A 19,008-nucleotide genomic window follows, 5' to 3' on the forward strand; every position below is an offset into this window, starting at 1 on the left:
ATTACTACAAATATCGGTATCGGTATCGTATCGGCAAAATCATGTATCGTTACATCCCTAGTTCCTACATATATTCAGAAATCGATGCTAATGAAATATACAAGTATGCGTAACCGTTTGCGTAGTACATAATATTATAATACCTATTATATTATAAGAGATATTATATTACGAGAAGTTATTATTATTCCTACAAAGATACATACAGCATGACTCTTAGGTTGTGTAACTCAAAAATTATACGTAACTAATTAATACTTTATCGGTTTCGCCAAATCATATATCATTCACGTATCTGACTCGTTTATACAGTAGCGAAAATCATACGATATATCGAAAGTGATTTATTGATAAAATATTGTGGTACTTTGATTATATTGATAAATTTTATCGAGCCGGATTCTAGTCGTGTTTGCGAATTGACGTTCGTTTATTCTGTACATTTGTTGGTATTTACACGGCCTTCGCCTTAACGCTGTTGACGCCTTGGATGCATTCGTTTTACAACAGTAATTATTATTCTAATGAAATTTACAATATAATGAAAGTGAGAAATTTTTAATTTTATTTATATACACTTAAAATAGTTAGGCAGGATTATCTCTGAAATAAAGAGAATATTTATGAAATATATAAATTACAGAACGTTAGGAACAATATATAACACCAGTCGTTTTATATACTGAATGCCCGAAAGGGCTTAGATTTTAAGAAGAAAGAAGAAGAAAGAAGAAGTTTATTTAATATATTATAATAAACCTACAGATAAAGAGTTAGTCGACACCTCGATATCTAACACTATTTACTACATACTTATATTCAATGTGAAACCATCTATAATCTTAGCAATTTCTTAGTACACATTAACTTTTAATCATATGTCTAATAATAAGTACCTAATATGGCTAATATGCCTTAAACTATTCAAGCGAAAAAGCATTATTATACCTAAGTTATTTTCTAAAAATTACATACGTAATTTGAAATAGAATCACTGATAGTCATTCCTATTCCTATACTCATATGAACTGTATTCTAACACTAGTATGCACTCACATCTATAATTGACTACGGGAAATTAAACATCCATGTACCATTCCCATACTGTATGGTGATGGATGTCTCAGAAGTTATGTCAGCCTTCGCATTTGTTACAGTACAGAAAAGGCACTAGGATGTAAGCACTGACTAACTATGGTATATGAAAAATGTGAATGAGTCTTTATCCTTTGTAGTGTATTTTGAACGTTATGGAAATTGATGATTAAACAATAACTTCTTTTTTTAAATTTGAATCCACTATGTATGCGTGTAAAACAAAATTAATTACAAAAAAAATACCATGTAAAGCACAAGGTGCTTAAATGGTTTTTTCTTCTTAAATAATTTAACATGATAATGTTGCATCTTCTATTAAATGGAAAAGTATGAGTTTAATATTATTAGGATTTACGAGTAGATTTTGTACAATACGAATTATTGTAGTCAGAGTTAGTCATCGAATAAGCTCTTATTTTCTGCGTGTAGATCATAAAAAGATGTCATTATGATATTATAGTTATAGAAATTAATCGCAAGTATAATTTAAAATATTTGAAAGTAATTTGCAATATGAACCGGTTTTGTTTCAAATATTTTCAGTAAAATACACACCATTTTAACTGCAAATGCTAAATAATGAAATCGTACGCAAAATGTAAGCTATTTTTTGTTTCCTTTTAGTCGGGAAATTTTTTTTAAATTGTAATACGCAAAACTACATGGAAATTAACTCTACATCTACTTTATTCCTCTCATCAATGCTTGCCACATTAAAGGCCTATTCAGATTAGAACGGTACCCGCTACCACCGTGGGTAGCGGTATCCCGATGACACGCGATTAAATCCCTTACACATACACTTATACATTATAGAGACTCTAATCGCGTACCTATCCGACTATACCTACTGATCGGGATACTGCTACCCACAGCGGTAGCGGATACCGCTCAAATCTGAATAGGCCTTAAAGAAGAGTTCATTTAAGTAATAACAATCTACATCATATCACAATACACTTTCATCGATTATTTACTTACCTATAATTAGGTTTTTTAGGGTTCCGTAGCCAAAATGGCAAAAACGGAACCCTTATAGTTTCGTCATGTCCGTCTGTCCGTCTGTCCGTCTGTCCGTCTGTCACAGCCGATTTACTCGGAAACTATAAGTACTACAGTGATGAAATTTGATGGGAATATGTGTTGTATGAACCGCTACAAAAATATGACACTAAATAGTAAAAAAAAGAATTGGGGGTGGGGCCCCCCATACATGTAACTGAGGGATGAAATTTTTTTTTTCGATGTACATACCCGTGTGGGGTATCAATGGAAAGGTCTTTTAAAATGATATAAAGTTTTCTAAAAAACATTTTTCTTAAAGTGAACGGTTTTTGAGATATCAGCTCTCAAAGTCGTAAAAAGTATGTCCCCCCCCCTCTATTTTTATAACTACGGGGTATAAAATTCTAAAAAAAATAGAGGTGATGCATGCTAATTAACTCTTTCAACGATTTTTGGTTTGATCAAAGTATCTCTTATAGTTTTTGAGATAGGTTGATTTAACTGTAATTTATTATATTTGCTGCTACGGAACCCTTTGTGCGCGAGCCCGACTCGCACTTGGCCGGTTTTTTTTACTACGCTACGTCAATAAATGTTAACCTACGTAGATGAAATATTTTCAAATACATTAACATTATAGCATTATTAAGACAAGCATTTTTTTTATTATTTTATAATTTTTATATATTTTTTTTCATTTATATATTTTTCATTATAACATTATTAAGACAAGCGATTCTTTTTAATTATTTATCAATTTTTGGATTTTTTTTTATATTTTTTTGTTTTTTACGGTTTTTTTTGGGTGAGATAATCTCTAACTACTAGCTCCTATACCTATCTTGGCTTCGCTCGCATGCTTAGCGTACAATAAAACCATTTGGTGAAAAGCGCTGCAATACATCAGTCATATATCTTAGCTTCATTAAAAATGTTTGCCCCGACGCCCCCAACGCATTTTTATTCCTCACAAACTACCACAGCAAACTACAGTCAGCCCCGCTACCGCTCACATGTCATTAAGGATTCAACTCGCATATTCAAGTCGCTTGATTCATGTCATTGCGATTCAATTAAAAACATTTATAGCTATGTTTTGTAGTTCCTTGGAGATAACAGACGTTTGTGGCATTTCATAGCGCAGTGTTTTTAATTCAATCGCAAAAAATGTCGTATGTTCTAAATGTTTCGAACGTGTCAAATATCAATGAAATACTTCGCATTTGCAATATCTAGTAGACTAGATAGATAGATCTTAATACATACAAATAAACAAGTTAAAATCAAAAAATAGAAAGATATATATACATATAGATCAAAATATACGCAAATAAATAATATAATACAAATACGTCTTGTTGTTGTTGTCTTGCTCGCACAATAGCAATCGATGATAATTTATGTCATTGTTTACATGTAGTTGGCCTACATTAAGTGTCAGATTCCGTGGTTTTATTAAGTTTTAGGAGCCCCGGCCCCGCTCCTAACGGTGAACTCCGACCCATCTAGCCATGACGTCACTAACGAAATCTGAGTTTGTAAAGAGACATCACATATTTCTGACTCTGCATTTTATAATCAGTTATAGAGACATCATGGTATGCCTTGCTTTACTTAGAAACATACGGGTTTAAGACGTCATTCAGAAGCCTTACTCCGTATTTTTTCTAATTAAAACAACGTGAGTCCTCCCGAAACCTTCAGCTATAATATACCATTTTTTTGTGTTTTCGTTTTTTCCTTTTTATTTTATTTTTTGTTTACTTTTATGGACTACTTATTTTATCTATTAGGAATATAACAATACACAAACTTAATTAGAAGACGTTTTGTTATCCTAACTTAATCTTATATATTATATTATATTAAGATTATATCGATTTTAATGTTATATCATGTTAAGATAAAATGTCATCTTATACGCCAATCCTATAGAAGACCCCTAAGATTAGTTCCAAACAATTTATTACTATCATTTTTTTTTTGTATTTTTGTTACCTTTATAATTTTTTTTTCTTTTTTAAATATTTTTTTTTATTTTTTAATAATAATTAAATGTAAGAAGAAATGTTCTATTACATAGTTATTTAAGACTACTTAATTTCTACTTATATTTAATTAATAATAATAATTAGTTAGATGTGATAGTAAGATTAATTTTATATTATCAGGCATATTATGCAATACGTAACTAAATTATCTTAAAATTTATATAATACGCTACGGATACAATAAATCTTTTTGTTTGGTTTTCATGTTTATTTAATTTTTTTGTGATTTTTTATTACACTTCACCGTTTTGTCTAAAATAACATGTGATTTAAATAGCACAACAGTGGGGCGTATTTTTAATAATAATTTTTTTAATGTTTATTTTATATAGGTATAATTAAGCCTTTCTATCTTATAATATTACCTTCTATCTACCTATCTACCTTTTACCTTAATAATATGCCTGATAACTTTTGCTCCCTCTTCACGAATATTTATAACCTTCTTGAAGAAAGTAAATTCATGAAAAGGTTTGGAGAGCTCCACCGCCGCATTCCAACGTGAACTTCGACCATTAAAATAAGTCCCCCGGAATTATCTTTTTATAAACTAATTCCATATGCAATTAATTAAGCATATACATACGCATTTTTGAATTAAGGTTAAGTAGACAAAAATATTTTTGCAATTCCGTTTACCCTACCTTTAAGAGATATAGGGCAAACGTGTTATACTTTTGTTTCAATAATCAAGTTTTTGCGAACTAATAATTCAGTTTTCTGGCGAAGATCTTTTTAACACGCTTGTTTTAACTTCACAAATAAGTTTATAATATGTAACCGTCTCTTTACTTTGCGATTTTGATAAACTTATTAATGATCTGTGATAAAAATAATTTCATGAGTTTAAGTGTGTTCTTTAACTTTACAAATTATTTTTGTTATTCTCCTTCACCGGGAATCGAATCCAAGACCTCTCGATAACCACTATTTAAGAAGGTAAGCATAAAGCACGGTCACAATAGCACTGGTCGCGCCAATATAAAAATATACGTAAATATATTCTCGATATGAAAGTGGACTGTATTTAGATCTACGTGGTGTTAGCAAAGAGGGATAGACGGGATCATACGGCACGTACCTCGTCGGAGGGAGTAGCGTCCAGAACACACGCGCCGCCACGCGGTCAGGGTCCTCCAGCTCGCGGCGGGCAAGAACGGCGTCCAGTCCCACACTCCACACAAACACACACGCGGCGGTGAGCGCGACCAAGGGCCGGGGCACGGGATACCCCGGTGATGTTACAAGGGCACAATGCCTGATGATCTAGAGAGCCTCGTGGAAGCTCTCCGGCGGTGGCCGAGTCCCGAACCTCGCGAAGGAACGGAGCGAACCCGACTGACTCCAGCGACAAGCACGTCGCGTTCACGTCTTATTGGACGTGTCACGTGGTTAGTGACCACGCGATGATTGGTTGTGCTCGTATGTAGGGAAGGATGAAGGAACACACCACAAATAATAAACGTTTAATTTCTACATTTACTATTTTAATTATATTGGCGTTACCATATCCACCCGCCCTAAATGGGTCACCATTTAAAACCAATCATAAGATACAGCGAAAAACTATGACTCTAGGATCGCATAATGCGCGCGGGTTAATAAAAGTCCTAAGAGCCACGGCGGTAATATAAATAACAAGTTCTATGGCTCTAGGATCGCGTAATGCGAGCGGTGTATAAAAATTCCTAAAGTCACGGCGGTATTACAACTAACAAATTCTATGACTCTAGGATCGCGTAAAGCGAGCGGGGTATAAAAAATTCCTAAAGTCACGGCGGTATTATAACTAAGAAATTATAAACGAAAGCGGTGCAAAAACTTAAAATTAAACTTAACTAACTGCGGTAATATATTAATGCGATATAACTATTGTCTTGGAAGCGGACATAAACGAACGACCGGGCGAAGGTAAGTTCCCTTGGCGGTTCTAACTGTACAAACGCGCGCGACGTCGTCCTTTGAAGGATGTACTTTCTCTACGATGGCTAAAGACCAGGTTAGGGGCGGTGCATTATCATTTATTACAACCACGACCGTTCCAGGAGTAATAGGTGTGGAAGGCGTATTCCATTTCTGCCTAACCTGCAAACCGTGTAAGTATTCCATTCTCCAACGTTTCCAAAACGACTGAACTAACTTGTTCAGTAGCGAAAACCTATCAAGCAAACTGACGTGATCAGATTTGACTTGAGGTGCGGGTAAAGCTAATAAAAGCGCGGTAATTAAAATAACACGAAACAAATGCGTTATGATATTCATATATTTAATATGATAATAGTCAATGATCATGATAATTATGTGATCATTGCGCGGTAATATCACTGGATGCTTATGTGCATATTCCAGGGCGGAATCGCTTAGGCGTCCGATGAGGATAAGTCTGTTGCGAATAAAAGGCCTCAAGCGGTTGAGAGCCTGCGAATAAAATTTATAAAAGAGTATATTAGAATACTCCTCTGCAAAATATTTATTTTGCAGGGCGGGAATAATTTTATTCTCAGCGAAATTAAGGTCCTCTACGGTCATCATAACACCGCGGCGGGATAATAATATAAGGAACCTATAAATATAAAATACACGACGCGCCGAGACGCGAAGGGCGGTATCGTATAAAGCGCAATGCTTTATAGGCGGGCACACAGTGTGCGCTAATAATTTTCGTTCGGGAATGTCTGCAATAGAATCACCATCGAGACTCCTAAGAGGCCAATCAGATGGGTCCGAACGAGCCCACTGGGGTCCGTGGAACCACAGAGGGTGCGGTACGAGATTTTGTGGCGTAATGCCACGCGAAAGAATGACAGCGGGAATTTCAATACCAGAAACATGGTAGAAGTTATCTGATGGGATGTTATACACGACTGTGGGAGCAACGAAGCCCATCATGTCCCACAGACGGGCGGCAATTGACAAGATGGAGTGCTTAGTGCACATCACATCGGCGGGAGCGGTAATTTTAAAAATAAAACAATTATGAACAGTAGACCAATGCAGACCAAGTAATTTATGTTGCACGGTCTTATCAAACTCCACCGCGGAGGGTAAAAGTTTGTGCGAAGCGGGAAGATTATCTAACACATTTTTGCTATTACTATTCCATTTAATAAGATCCCACTGAGCTCCCTTAAACAAATCGATGAGCTGCTGCGACGCGGAAACTGCTTCACATTCCGTGGGAATAGAGAAGGCGATATCATCCATATACAACGAGGAAGACGCAATGCCACTCGCGAGCGGATATTTCGCGCCGTCATCTTCTACGAGCTGTCTTACCGTGCGCAGTGCATGATAAGGACTAGACTTGATGCCGAAGCAAACTCGATTAAATTGATAAAGAAGTAGCGGATCCTGCGGGCTGAAACGATATAAAAAACATTGAAAACGACGATCAAACTCACGCACGAATATCTGCAGAAATTGTTGGCGGCAATCGGCGGTCATGGCAATCGCGTGGAGACGAAAACCTAAAATTATTGTAAACAAATTGCCTTGTAAATTCGGCCCAACATGCAGAAGGTCATTCAACGAACGCTGGCTTCCAGAAGTTGGCATGCTAGCATCTAAAACCATGCGCAGCTTAGTCGACGATTTATCCTCGCGCAGAACAGCGTGATGCGGTATAATATAAATAGGTGTAGGGTCACGCGGATCATACGGAGGCGCGGGTGAAATATAATTTTTCGTTAGATAATCTTTTATGACGTCATCATATGCCAACCTTAATTTAGGTGAAGCCTGTAGCCTTCTTTCGAGGCACATGAAACGCTTGCGGGCAATATTAAATGAGTCACCGAGAGTGTAGAAATCATCCTTAAATGGAAGCGAAACAATATATCTGCCACTCACGGGGTCGCGGGTTGTAGTTAATTTATAATATTCTTCACATTCAACATCATCGGGATGTTGAACGGGCGGTGCGGTAGGAAGCTCCTCGAGCTCCCAGAAACGCCTGACTAATGAGTCAATAGCGGCGGTCTCTTGAACGTGACAACACGTCAAGGGCGGTTTATGTATGTTAGGTATGGTGGGTACTGAACCCATTATTACATAGCCTAACACCGTGCGCAATGCAGCGGGCGCCGACGAGTCACGAGATGCATGAACTACGTCGGGGAGAAGCAGATGAGGGAACAGAGAAGCACCGATTAATAAATCGATTTTGTTTGGCGTACCAAAACTCTCATCTGCGAGCGGTAAATGCGAAATATTCGATAAGACAGAAGTGTCTATAACAGCGGTAGGTAATAAATCCGTAACATGATCAACAACTAGCGGTGAAATATTAAAAGATATGTTGTTGTCAAGACGCGAATAAAATTTTATATTTACGGAATTACTATTTACAATTTTTTCTGAACCACCGAACCCCTTAATAATAGTACGTTCGGTTTTCTGCGGTTTAATACCTAAACGTTCACAACATTCATTCGTAATGAAGTGACTTTGCGAAGCGGAATCTAAAAGCGCGCGAATAATAAGCCGTTCGCCTTTACAATTATAAGCTACGACTTCAGCGGTTGATAATAAAATAGTATGTTGTTTATTCGCGGGCGCGTTGCATTGAAATGTGTTATCAGTATCAGCTGTATAGCTAGCGGTACATAGCGCAATGTCGGAGCGGACGCACTCGCCCGACGGCTGTGACGGCGCAGGCAACGGCGGTGTGCTGCGCGGCGGGGGGTGAGACGCAGGCGCGGGAATGGAAGATTCGCGTTTCAAATGTAACATTGTATGATGTTTTAATTTACAAACGCGACAATTAGAATTAGACGAACAACTAGAAACTCGATGTTTTATACTGAGACAATTTATACACGCGTTTCTATCCTTTACGTATTTCAAACGTTCCTGCGGACTCATTTTGTGAAAACTTGAACATTTAAATAAATGTTGATGCGTAATATTTGTACAAAGACAACTATAAGCGGAATCAGCGGTTGTTACGTAAGACTGATACGTCTTAGGCGGTGCGGAAGAAATATTATTTGAACTGCGGTTATAATTATTATACTTTCGAGGCGGTTTATTTATTCCCGAATTTGTGGAAGGATGAATGCGTTCTAATACCTTCGCACGAGTTTGAATAAATTGAACTAAGTTATCAAAAGTAGGCATTTCACTACCAAACTCAGTCTCGAAAGCGCGAACAGTATCTGAGTCTAACTTCTTCAACGCGATATGAACAATCATTAAATCTGTAATATTATCTAACTTTATATTTTGTAAGGCGCGCACTGCGCTAATAAAGTTATCTGTAAATAAATCAAAGTTTGTTGCGGACGGAGAATGCAAAGGTTTAAAATCAAACATTTGATTTAAATACGCGGAAACCAACATACGTTTATCATCATATTTATCTTTTAAAGTTTGTAAAATTAAATTATAATTTTCAGCGGAGGGGGTTATACCAGCTATAACAGTTGTGGCCTTCCCCGTTAATTTACCTAGTAAATAATATAAACGCTCGGCATCTGTAAGGCCGGGATTGTTATGAACAATTGATTCAAAATTCGAAAGAAACAGCGGAAATGAGCGAATATCACCCGAAAATGGTACTAATTCAATAGGCGGTAATTTAGGCCTATTTTTATGCGAATTATTAATATCTCCGTGTGACGGACTTGGTTGCGAATATTGTGATTTAATTCTTTTAATCCTGCCATACAAAGACTCGAATGCAACGAGGCTTTTATAATCAGGTTTCGCGGCGGGAATTAATGATAATAAACGAATATTATATTCATCTAAACATTGTTTATAATCATCGCGTAATGATTCTACCTGCGCGGACTCGTCAAGGAAACTTTCCATAAGCGCAGCGTTGTTTTGAATGTTCAAAGACAAATCATAAATTCTTTGCACCATTTCGAATATAATTTCGCGTTTAGCTAATAACATGGATAACTGCGAATCATTTATATCTTCCGAATCATTAACATCCGAAGCGTCACTATCAGGTAACTTAGTCATTTTCTTAGGCGGCATTTTTAATAACAAAAGTATATATTCAAACAGAGAATGTTACAATACAAGTTACAATAACAAGTAATACGACTAAATAAAGTAGGTCAGCGACGCAAGCGTAATATGAACCGAGTATGAATTTTCAATATGGTCGGATTATAACAGCGGATCGCGGAATGACCTAGATAACGTTATAAATTTCGAGCGCGGGTAGTGGATAAATAAATATGATGAAATATGTTCGATTTATAATGATTTTAGCGTTATAACTGCGGATAAACGATATGAATATAGTTTTAATTAACTATTTTAATAATAATATACGCGTAACTTAATGTTACGGGCGGAATAAAATATATTTTAAGCAAAAAATAATAGATGACGCAATGTCGATCTATGCGGTATATTATAGTTATTTCACAATGAATGTACTATTAAATCGCTTATTAGGGCCTACAATGAGTATCCTAATAAGGGCGGGTTTAAAATATATTTTATATGAATAGTAGAAGACGCATTGTCGTTCTATTCTATGCGGTCAGCGGTATATTAAATAGTATTTCGCATTGAAGATACTACTAATCGCTTATTAGGTCCTACACAATGAGTATCCTAATAAGGGCGGTGGAATCATCAGGTATTATCCGGCTCGAAGTGACCACTCAATGGTCGCGCCAATATAAAAATATACGTAAATATATTCTCGATATGAAAGTGGACTGTATTTAGATCTACGTGGTGTTAGCAAAGAGGGATAGACGGGATCATACGGCACGTACCTCGTCGGAGGGAGTAGCGTCCAGAACACACGCGCCGCCACGCGGTCAGGGTCCTCCAGCTCGCGGCGGGCAAGAACGGCGTCCAGTCCCACACTCCACACAAACACACACGCGGCGGTGAGCGCGACCAAGGGCCGGGGCACGGGATACCCCGGTGGTGTTACAAGGGCACAATGCCTGATGATCTAGAGAGCCTCGTGGAAGCTCTCCGGCGGTGGCCGAGTCCCGAACCTCGCGAAGGAACGGAGCGAACCCGACTGACTCCAGCGACAAGCACGTCGCGTTCACGTCTTATTGGACGTGTCACGTGGTTAGTGACCACGCGATGATTGGTTGTGCTCGTATGTAGGGAAGGATGAAGGAACACACCACAAATAATAAACGTTTAATTTCTACATTTACTATTTTAATTATATTGGCGTTACCAAGCACAAAAATAATAAAAGACAAAAATGCCATAGCAAAATCCGTCCGCTAGTTTGGCCACGACGCGGACGTGCTTATAAATTCATTGATAGCCTATTTTACACTTTCTGATTAATATATTCATGCAATATATATCATTGCAGTCGATAGATAAGTGAAATAAAACATATCCAGAAGTTTTAATCAAAATAAATATACAAGCTGAATTATTTAGTTTACTTTAACGTGGAGCCCCAACCCCGCTCCATCGGTATGAACTCCAACCATAACCTGTACATGAGTCCTCCTAGACATGTTTTCGCCACGCTTTATATACAATTACTACTCACTATTCGCATGCAATATCTACAATTACAACTATAATGTGGTTCACAGATTATATTTACAAACAGCATTAGTATGCAGTAAATCTTAAAGTAGTTTTTCACTAGGAGAATCAATTCGCATTGTTTTGCGCGATGCATTCGCGATTTCGCCAGCATTAACATTACATTTTTGCAGTTATAGGAGAATGGGTCTCCAGCCACCTCACTCATCATAGTATAGCATACTGTGCCATGCTGATCTTCCGTGAGGATGAGATGATTTCCTTCTGATGTTGATGATGATAATTTGATTCTAATTTTGTTATAAGAAAAATTGCGTTCAGAACCGCCGATGTTTTGGGTGTCAATCAAAATGGGACATATGTGCCAATTATTCTACTAACTTTTGAGAAACGACTTCGAGATTTGCAATATACTAATACATACTTTATATATGAATTCTTTAGTGAGTAGAATACTCACTAAAGAATTCTACTCTACGAAAGAAGTTACTGCTCAGGTCAATAGTAGCTTTCTCTTGTAGGTGTTGTGACCACTTAATGAACCTAGGCAATAATTTCTTTATCAATAATTTCATGAACTTCTCTTTTAATCGGGCTTTGGATATTTAGGATTGAAAATTCATGTGTTTATTTTACTTCGTTGTTAATGCTGCCAGGCTGTTGAAGAAATTTGGCGTTTATAGACTTCGTGGGCTCGCAGTATTTCTATCACTTGTATAGTTTGATATTCTTTGGTTAGAAGCATCATGAGATTTATAATTTGTCTAATTTGAGAAATATCAAAAGACCAGTTCATGAAATTAGTTTGGCAGCTCCGCCCCGCTAGCCAACGTGGACTTCAACCATATCTACAAGTCCCCCGGATCACGCTTATATTGTTATAAATAAAAAGTATATAACATAAGTCATTGGCACAGATGCATGAATGGAAAGAAGAAAAAATATCCTTGTAATCTACAAAATTCTTTACTGAGAGAAAACTACGCAATAATAAAATAACTAACCAAGCGCGTAGGCAAAAGCAATTCATATTCAAGTCATATTAAAATATCTGTGCACATTCTTATAAATAAATATAAGAGCAACTATATATTCAATAATTTGTATGTTATATATTATTACACAATATATTATACAATTTTTCTCAAATGTGGAGCCCCAACCCCGCTCCGCCGATGTGAACTCCAACCAATATACAGGGTGTTCCGCAATGAATGAATAATTTTACACTAGCGGGTAGTGGACGATGTGGCGGTACATAAAAATATATTTCATGTTAAGTGTCAAAGGGTTGTATTGGTTGGAATATTCGAAAACGACCAATATCTCGAAAACTGCTGTAGGTACTTTTACGTTACTTATAATATACTAGCGGTCCGCCCCGGCTTCGCCCGTGGTACCTACATTTTTACGTTTTTTTTCATAAGAACCATCCTCGTACTTCAAGGAATAGATTCCGCAGCGCACGCGATGACAGAATTTTTTACACCTTGGGTTACATTATTGCATTTTTGGTAAGGATCTCTAATTTTTTTTGGAAATGCAATATAGCCTATGTTGCTCAGTGAAGATGCAGCTTTCTAATGTTGAAAGAATTTTTGAAATCGGTCCAGTAGTTTATGCGTGAAAACTATACATACATACATACATACATAATTACAAACCTTTCCTCTTTATAATATTATTATTATTATTATATATAGATATAGATAAAGATATATAGATATAGATATATAGATATAGATTTTTCTAAACCGCGACAACGTGCTCTATCCGCAGGTACCTCATAATCCATTCAATACGCTACACCCTGTGTTTGAGTCCTCCCAATGAAATGATTTCGCCATGCACACAAAACATTTTAAAATATAAAAGAAAAATAAGTACCATTCTTACGTGATAATGATATTTACAATGCTATTGTTAAACCTATTCGGCATTTAGTTTAACAGTGACGTGTTATGATCGTGAATGAATGAAATAAAAATTCAATGAATTTATGCGAGTTTCCTAACCTAACATACATACATACATAATTACAAACCTTTCCTCTTTATAATATTATTATATAGAATATAGATATATAGATATAGATATATAGATATATAGATATATATATATATATAGATATAGATATATAGATATAGATTTTTCTTAACCGCGACAACGTGCTCTATCCGCAGGTACCTCATAATCCATTCAATACGCTACACCCTGTGTTTGAGTCCTCCCAATGAAATGATTTCGCCATGCACACAAAACATTTTAAAATATAAAAGAAAAATAACGTCTTACGTGATAATGATATTTACAATGCTATTGTTAAACCTATTCGGCATTTAGTTTAACAGTGACGTGTTATGATCGTGAATGAATGAAATAAAAATTCAATGAATTTATGCGAGTTTCCTAACCTAACTGCAGCCTTTTGGGTAATAACTTTTCTATATCTTAATGTAATTCTTACCGCTATACATATATACATAACCTAACCTATAACGTTAGTTTTAGCATAGGAACTGAAATTATAATTCACCAAGAGGATTATTTTAATTTAAGTTTAGTATTACTTCACGCACCGGAGATAAAATCGATTCGTTAATTTTTGAGTATCTATGTAACACTGTTATAAATGTTTGCTCGTGGTTTGCTCCGTCGAGAAACTACCATCTATTTCAATATAGTTAAATTAGTTAATTTCATTTCAGTTCACAAAATGCAAAGTGGTAAAATCATTACAAAACAATAAAAAAATTCAACGCGTGTCATTCAGGAGACTTTTTCAAAATAAAAACAAAATATTATCTAATCATTTAAGTGACACGAGAAAAAAAAATAATTTGGAAAATCCAAAAGTGCACGCCTCATAATTTTTTTTTAATAAATATTTATTAATTATTATTTTTGTTTATTTAATAACAATTAAACCACATCGAATCAGACCCTGAAAAATGAAAGGGTTCTATTCCTGAGCATACTCAAGCGTAAGAGAAAAAAAAAGACTCGATTAGTAAAGTATTTCGGTCGCTATCGTGTTAACAAGAAAAAGGATCCGCACATACAGACACACGGACGTCCAAGACAGAACTTTTTTAAACTGTTTTTTAACTAGTTTAAATAACAAAAATGACATCAAAAATATCATGAACGTTAAAAATAGTGTTTTTTCTTAATATGTGTGTGTATGTATTATCTTACAAGTGCAATGTATGATACATAAAGACATTTTAAGTTTGAAAAATCAGATGTTTTGCGCGAAGTGACAGTAGTACCCACCTCAACGCTTCGCTTATGAGGCGTGCAATATTTTGCCGTGCTAATACTTACGTTATAGAAATCTAATTCTACGCACTACTATCTACAAGACTGCTAGCTATTGCACGCCTCATAAGCGAAGCGTTGAGGTGGGTACTACTGTCACTTCGCGCAAAACATCTGATTTTTCAAACTTAAAATGTCTTTATGTATCATACATTGCACTTGTAAGATAATACATACACACACATATTAAGAAAAAACACTATTTTTAACGTTCATGATATTTTTGATGTCATTTTTGTTATTTAAACTAGTTAAAAAACAGTTTAAAAAAGTTCTGTCTTGGACGTCCGTGTGTCTGTATGTGCGGATCCTTTTTCTTGTTAACACGATAGCGACCGAAATACTTTACTAATCGAGTCTTTTTTTAGGGTTCCGTAGCCAAAATGGCAAAAACGGAACCCTTATAGTTTCGTCATGTCCGTCTGTCCGTCTGTCCGTCTGTCCGTCTGTCACAGCCGATTTACTCGGAAACTATAAGTACTACAGTGATGAAATTTGATGGGAATATGTGTTGTATGAACCGCTACAAAAATATGACACTAAATAGTAAAAAAAAGAATTGGGGGTGGGGCCCCCCATACATGTAACTGAGGGATGAAATTTTTTTTTTCGATGTACATACCCGTGTGGGGTATCAATGGAAAGGTCTTTTAAAATGATATAAAGTTTTCTAAAAAACATTTTTCTTAAAGTGAACGGTTTTTGAGATATCAGCTCTCAAAGTCGTAAAAAGTATGTCCCCCCCCCTCTATTTTTATAACTACGGGGTATAAAATTCTAAAAAAAATAGAGGTGATGCATGCTAATTAACTCTTTCAACGATTTTTGGTTTGATCAAAGTATCTCTTATAGTTTTTGAGATAGGTTGATTTAACTGTAATTTATTATATTTGCTGCTACGGAACCCTTTGTGCGCGAGCCCGACTCGCACTTGGCCGGTTTTTTTCTCTTACTCTTGAGTATGCTCAGGAATAGAACCCTTTCATTTTTCAGGGTCTGATTCGATGTGGTTTAATTGTTATTAAATAAACAAAAATAATAATTAATAAATATTTATTAAAAAAAAATTATGAGGCGTGCACTTTTGGATTTTCCAAATTATTAGTTATTATTCTGTGTCGAAAGTAGATTCACAACTCGACCCTGTCAATGTATACCGTAATTATAATATATTGTACACATTATAATAAGAAAAGCTTTATAAAAGTAATAAAACTTACTACAATGAATGATAATGCACAGCCTATATTGTCTAGAAGCGTGAAATGTTCTATGAAGACTCGCAAAATAAAATTCCTATCCATAGTTAGTCGGACACCTTATGTTAATATTGTGAATAGTTGTAGTGCAGTTTTTTTTTTTTTAATTTTTATATTTAAATTAAGGACATACGTCTTTTTGTGATGATTAGGTATTAAATATCCGCTATATTATGACTAGCTACTAGGATGATACTTGGCCATATTTTTACGCTTAAAGTATGATAATCTCACTGTCACCGTCTTATTATCATCGAATTAAGGTTAAAATAACATAAGAACTCACGCATAGTAAATCACGCATAAACAGACATACATACACATACATTTCATTACTCATTCATGCTCTATGAAATTATTATAACTTAAAAATGTATACCTATGTTTCTACTTAAGTATAATACTGACATTATAACCCCCGACACAAAAATAGGGTTGTATAAAAGTTTGATGTAAATCACTGTCCGTGTGTGTATCTTTATGTAGCATTGTAGATCTGCTAGCTCTCAAAAAGATGGAATGAATGCTGTTTTTTTTTAGTCAGGTGCCATGAAGTTCTTAGCCGTGTTTAGTAAATCGGTCAAAGATGGTCGCCACAAAATATCTGACTTAATAATTTTTACAACTCCCTCAATATGTGTTAAATGTTTTAAAATTCAAGATGTCCGAAAATAAAAATGGAGTCGGGGGATTTTTAATTAAATATGGACGTTAAATATATCAGAAACACACCTCGCATCTTATAATTTATATTTATCATAAATGAACGAATTCTTAGTTTATATATGCTTTGTGGACAGACGACCTGATCATAGTGGCGGGGAGCCGCTGGAGTCAGGCCGCTGGTGATCGGTCGTTATGGAAATCTTTGGGGGAGGCCTATGTCCTGCAGTGGACGTCTTGAAAGGCTGGAATGATGATGATGATGATGATTTGCTTTGTTGAAAAGTAATGAAATGTCCCTTTACTGTACTTCAATACGATTTATTTGCTTTCAAGGGGTTACCGTTACCTCTTATAGCATTACTAATCCCAGTGTTAGAAAGTGACGACAAACACGTCAATGCGGGTGAAACTGCGGGGCACAGCTAGTATTGCTATAAGGGGTCACAGTAACCCCGTAGGAGATTGATATTAATGTCAAATCGTGAGAAACTATTGCAAAGTACAGAAATGGGACACAAGTAATGAGCAATGATTTTGAATGTCATGGAATTATCTAACTACGATGAGATTTTAATGATTGTGGTTATGTACAATGATAGTTTTTTTTTTTATTTTTTTTTTATGATATTTATATATAATCCCTCAGATTTTAAATTTTCTAAGCTGTGCTAAATTTTATCAATAATTGTTGGTCACTTTTTTCTAAACTACAGTTCATTCATCTTTATAAGAGACAATCATACGATAGCTTCATAAGCCACTTTTGTCATTCATTCAACTATCTAATTAGGTTGCTCGTCTGTCTGTTCGTCCATGCATTCATCCATACATCAATCTATCACACGAAGAAATTACTTGTCAAGACTATTTTCAAAATCTCGGCAAGTAATTTCTTTATCACTGATTTCATGATCTAGGTGCTATAGACAAACACATATTTCTTTAAAGAATTTCACATATTTCTTTTGTATTACTTCATTGTTTGAATAAGTTTTTGAACGTATTAGGCACAGTCGGATATTTGATATTTATTTTGATTTTTATTTTTGAAATGAGCGCTGGCCCAGTATAATTGAAATTTAACAAACAGTTAATATCCAAAACAATTAAATTTAAATTTTCAATCAAACTATTGCTAATTTTGTTTTACATTTCATATTTTATTATTACAAACAGTTTTTTATTGGGTGTTAGAGCAGCGCTTGACCACGAACACGCCTGATGGAAAGCTTAGATTTGGCTTAAGATGGAGCGCGCTAAAATGTTTTTAAATTTTTAAAATCGTACAATGTGTTATGGAAAAGCCTAGTTCATAAAACCAGTTTGGAAGCTCCGCCCCGCTTACCAACGTGAACTCCAACCATCCTAACCAGGTCAAGAGTCCCCCGGAAATTTATTTCTAACCTACAAAATTTTCCTAACTACATCGTATTTATGCGCCGGCCTTTTTGAAGTCAGTTAAAAATAAGATCACATTTCCTAATGCCTTAATGCCTTTAGGCTTATACTTAAGTATAATTTATGTTATTTACACCTTGGGTACTTAACAATTTTACACCTTATTTAACAATTCGCAATGTGCAGCTCTAGTTACTTTCTTATATTTATAGTAACTTATAGCTATTTGTACATTTAAAAGGATTATTATAATATATATTAATAATAAAACCTATCCTATATCGTGACATGTCTCAAACTACATTTGTACCAAATTTCATCCAAATCGGTTCAGTGGTTTAGGCTAGAAAAAGAAACACAATTAAAATTAGCAGGGATTTTCACGTCACAGAAAATTTTATTTTCGTGCGCGTTTGTGAATAAATCGCATTTAAATCTATCAAAAAGTCACCTACATCAGACATGGAGTTCTTTGGAGCCCCATCCCCGCTCCAAATCGTGAACTCCAGCCAGAGCGCAAGTCCTCCGTCTATTTTGGTATATGTCTAAAACTATTCATACATTTATCATAAACAAACTACGTTCTAAATATTTTTGATGATTTTCAATTCTTTTTTGTAAATTTTTTTGTGAAGATTTTTATTTTTTATTAAAAACCTTCATTAGCAAATAAATTGTAGCTCTAGAGTTAAACCAACAGCAAAAAAACA

The 19,008-nt window shown here is 35.3% G+C and overlaps 1 protein-coding gene across 1 annotated transcript; it reads right to left on the reverse strand.

Moving 5' to 3' along the window:
• Positions 1-4,889: 4,889 nt before the first annotated feature.
• On the reverse strand, positions 4,890-11,315 carry LOC149474943 (uncharacterized). The gene has a single exon (XM_089714049.1). It carries the CDS (start codon positions 10,140-10,142, stop codon positions 6,024-6,026), a length of 4,119 nt encoding a protein of 1,372 aa, XP_089570175.1. The 5' UTR covers positions 10,143-11,315; the 3' UTR covers positions 4,890-6,023.
• Between the last annotated feature and the right edge of the window lie 7,693 nt (positions 11,316-19,008).

The sequence above is a fragment of the Colias philodice genome, chromosome 32 (genome assembly GCF_061535455.1).
Source record: "Colias philodice isolate Cphi_HAF_F1 chromosome 32, ilColPhil1 Martin Lab GWU primary, whole genome shotgun sequence".
Taxonomy (NCBI): Eukaryota; Metazoa; Arthropoda; class Insecta; order Lepidoptera; family Pieridae; genus Colias; species Colias philodice.

Bases quoted from the DNA above. Each gene is read 5' to 3' on its own strand.
- LOC149474943 (XM_089714049.1), bottom strand. From the start codon at position 10,142: ATGCCGCCTAAGAAAATGACTAAGTTACCTGATAGTGACGCTTCGGAT.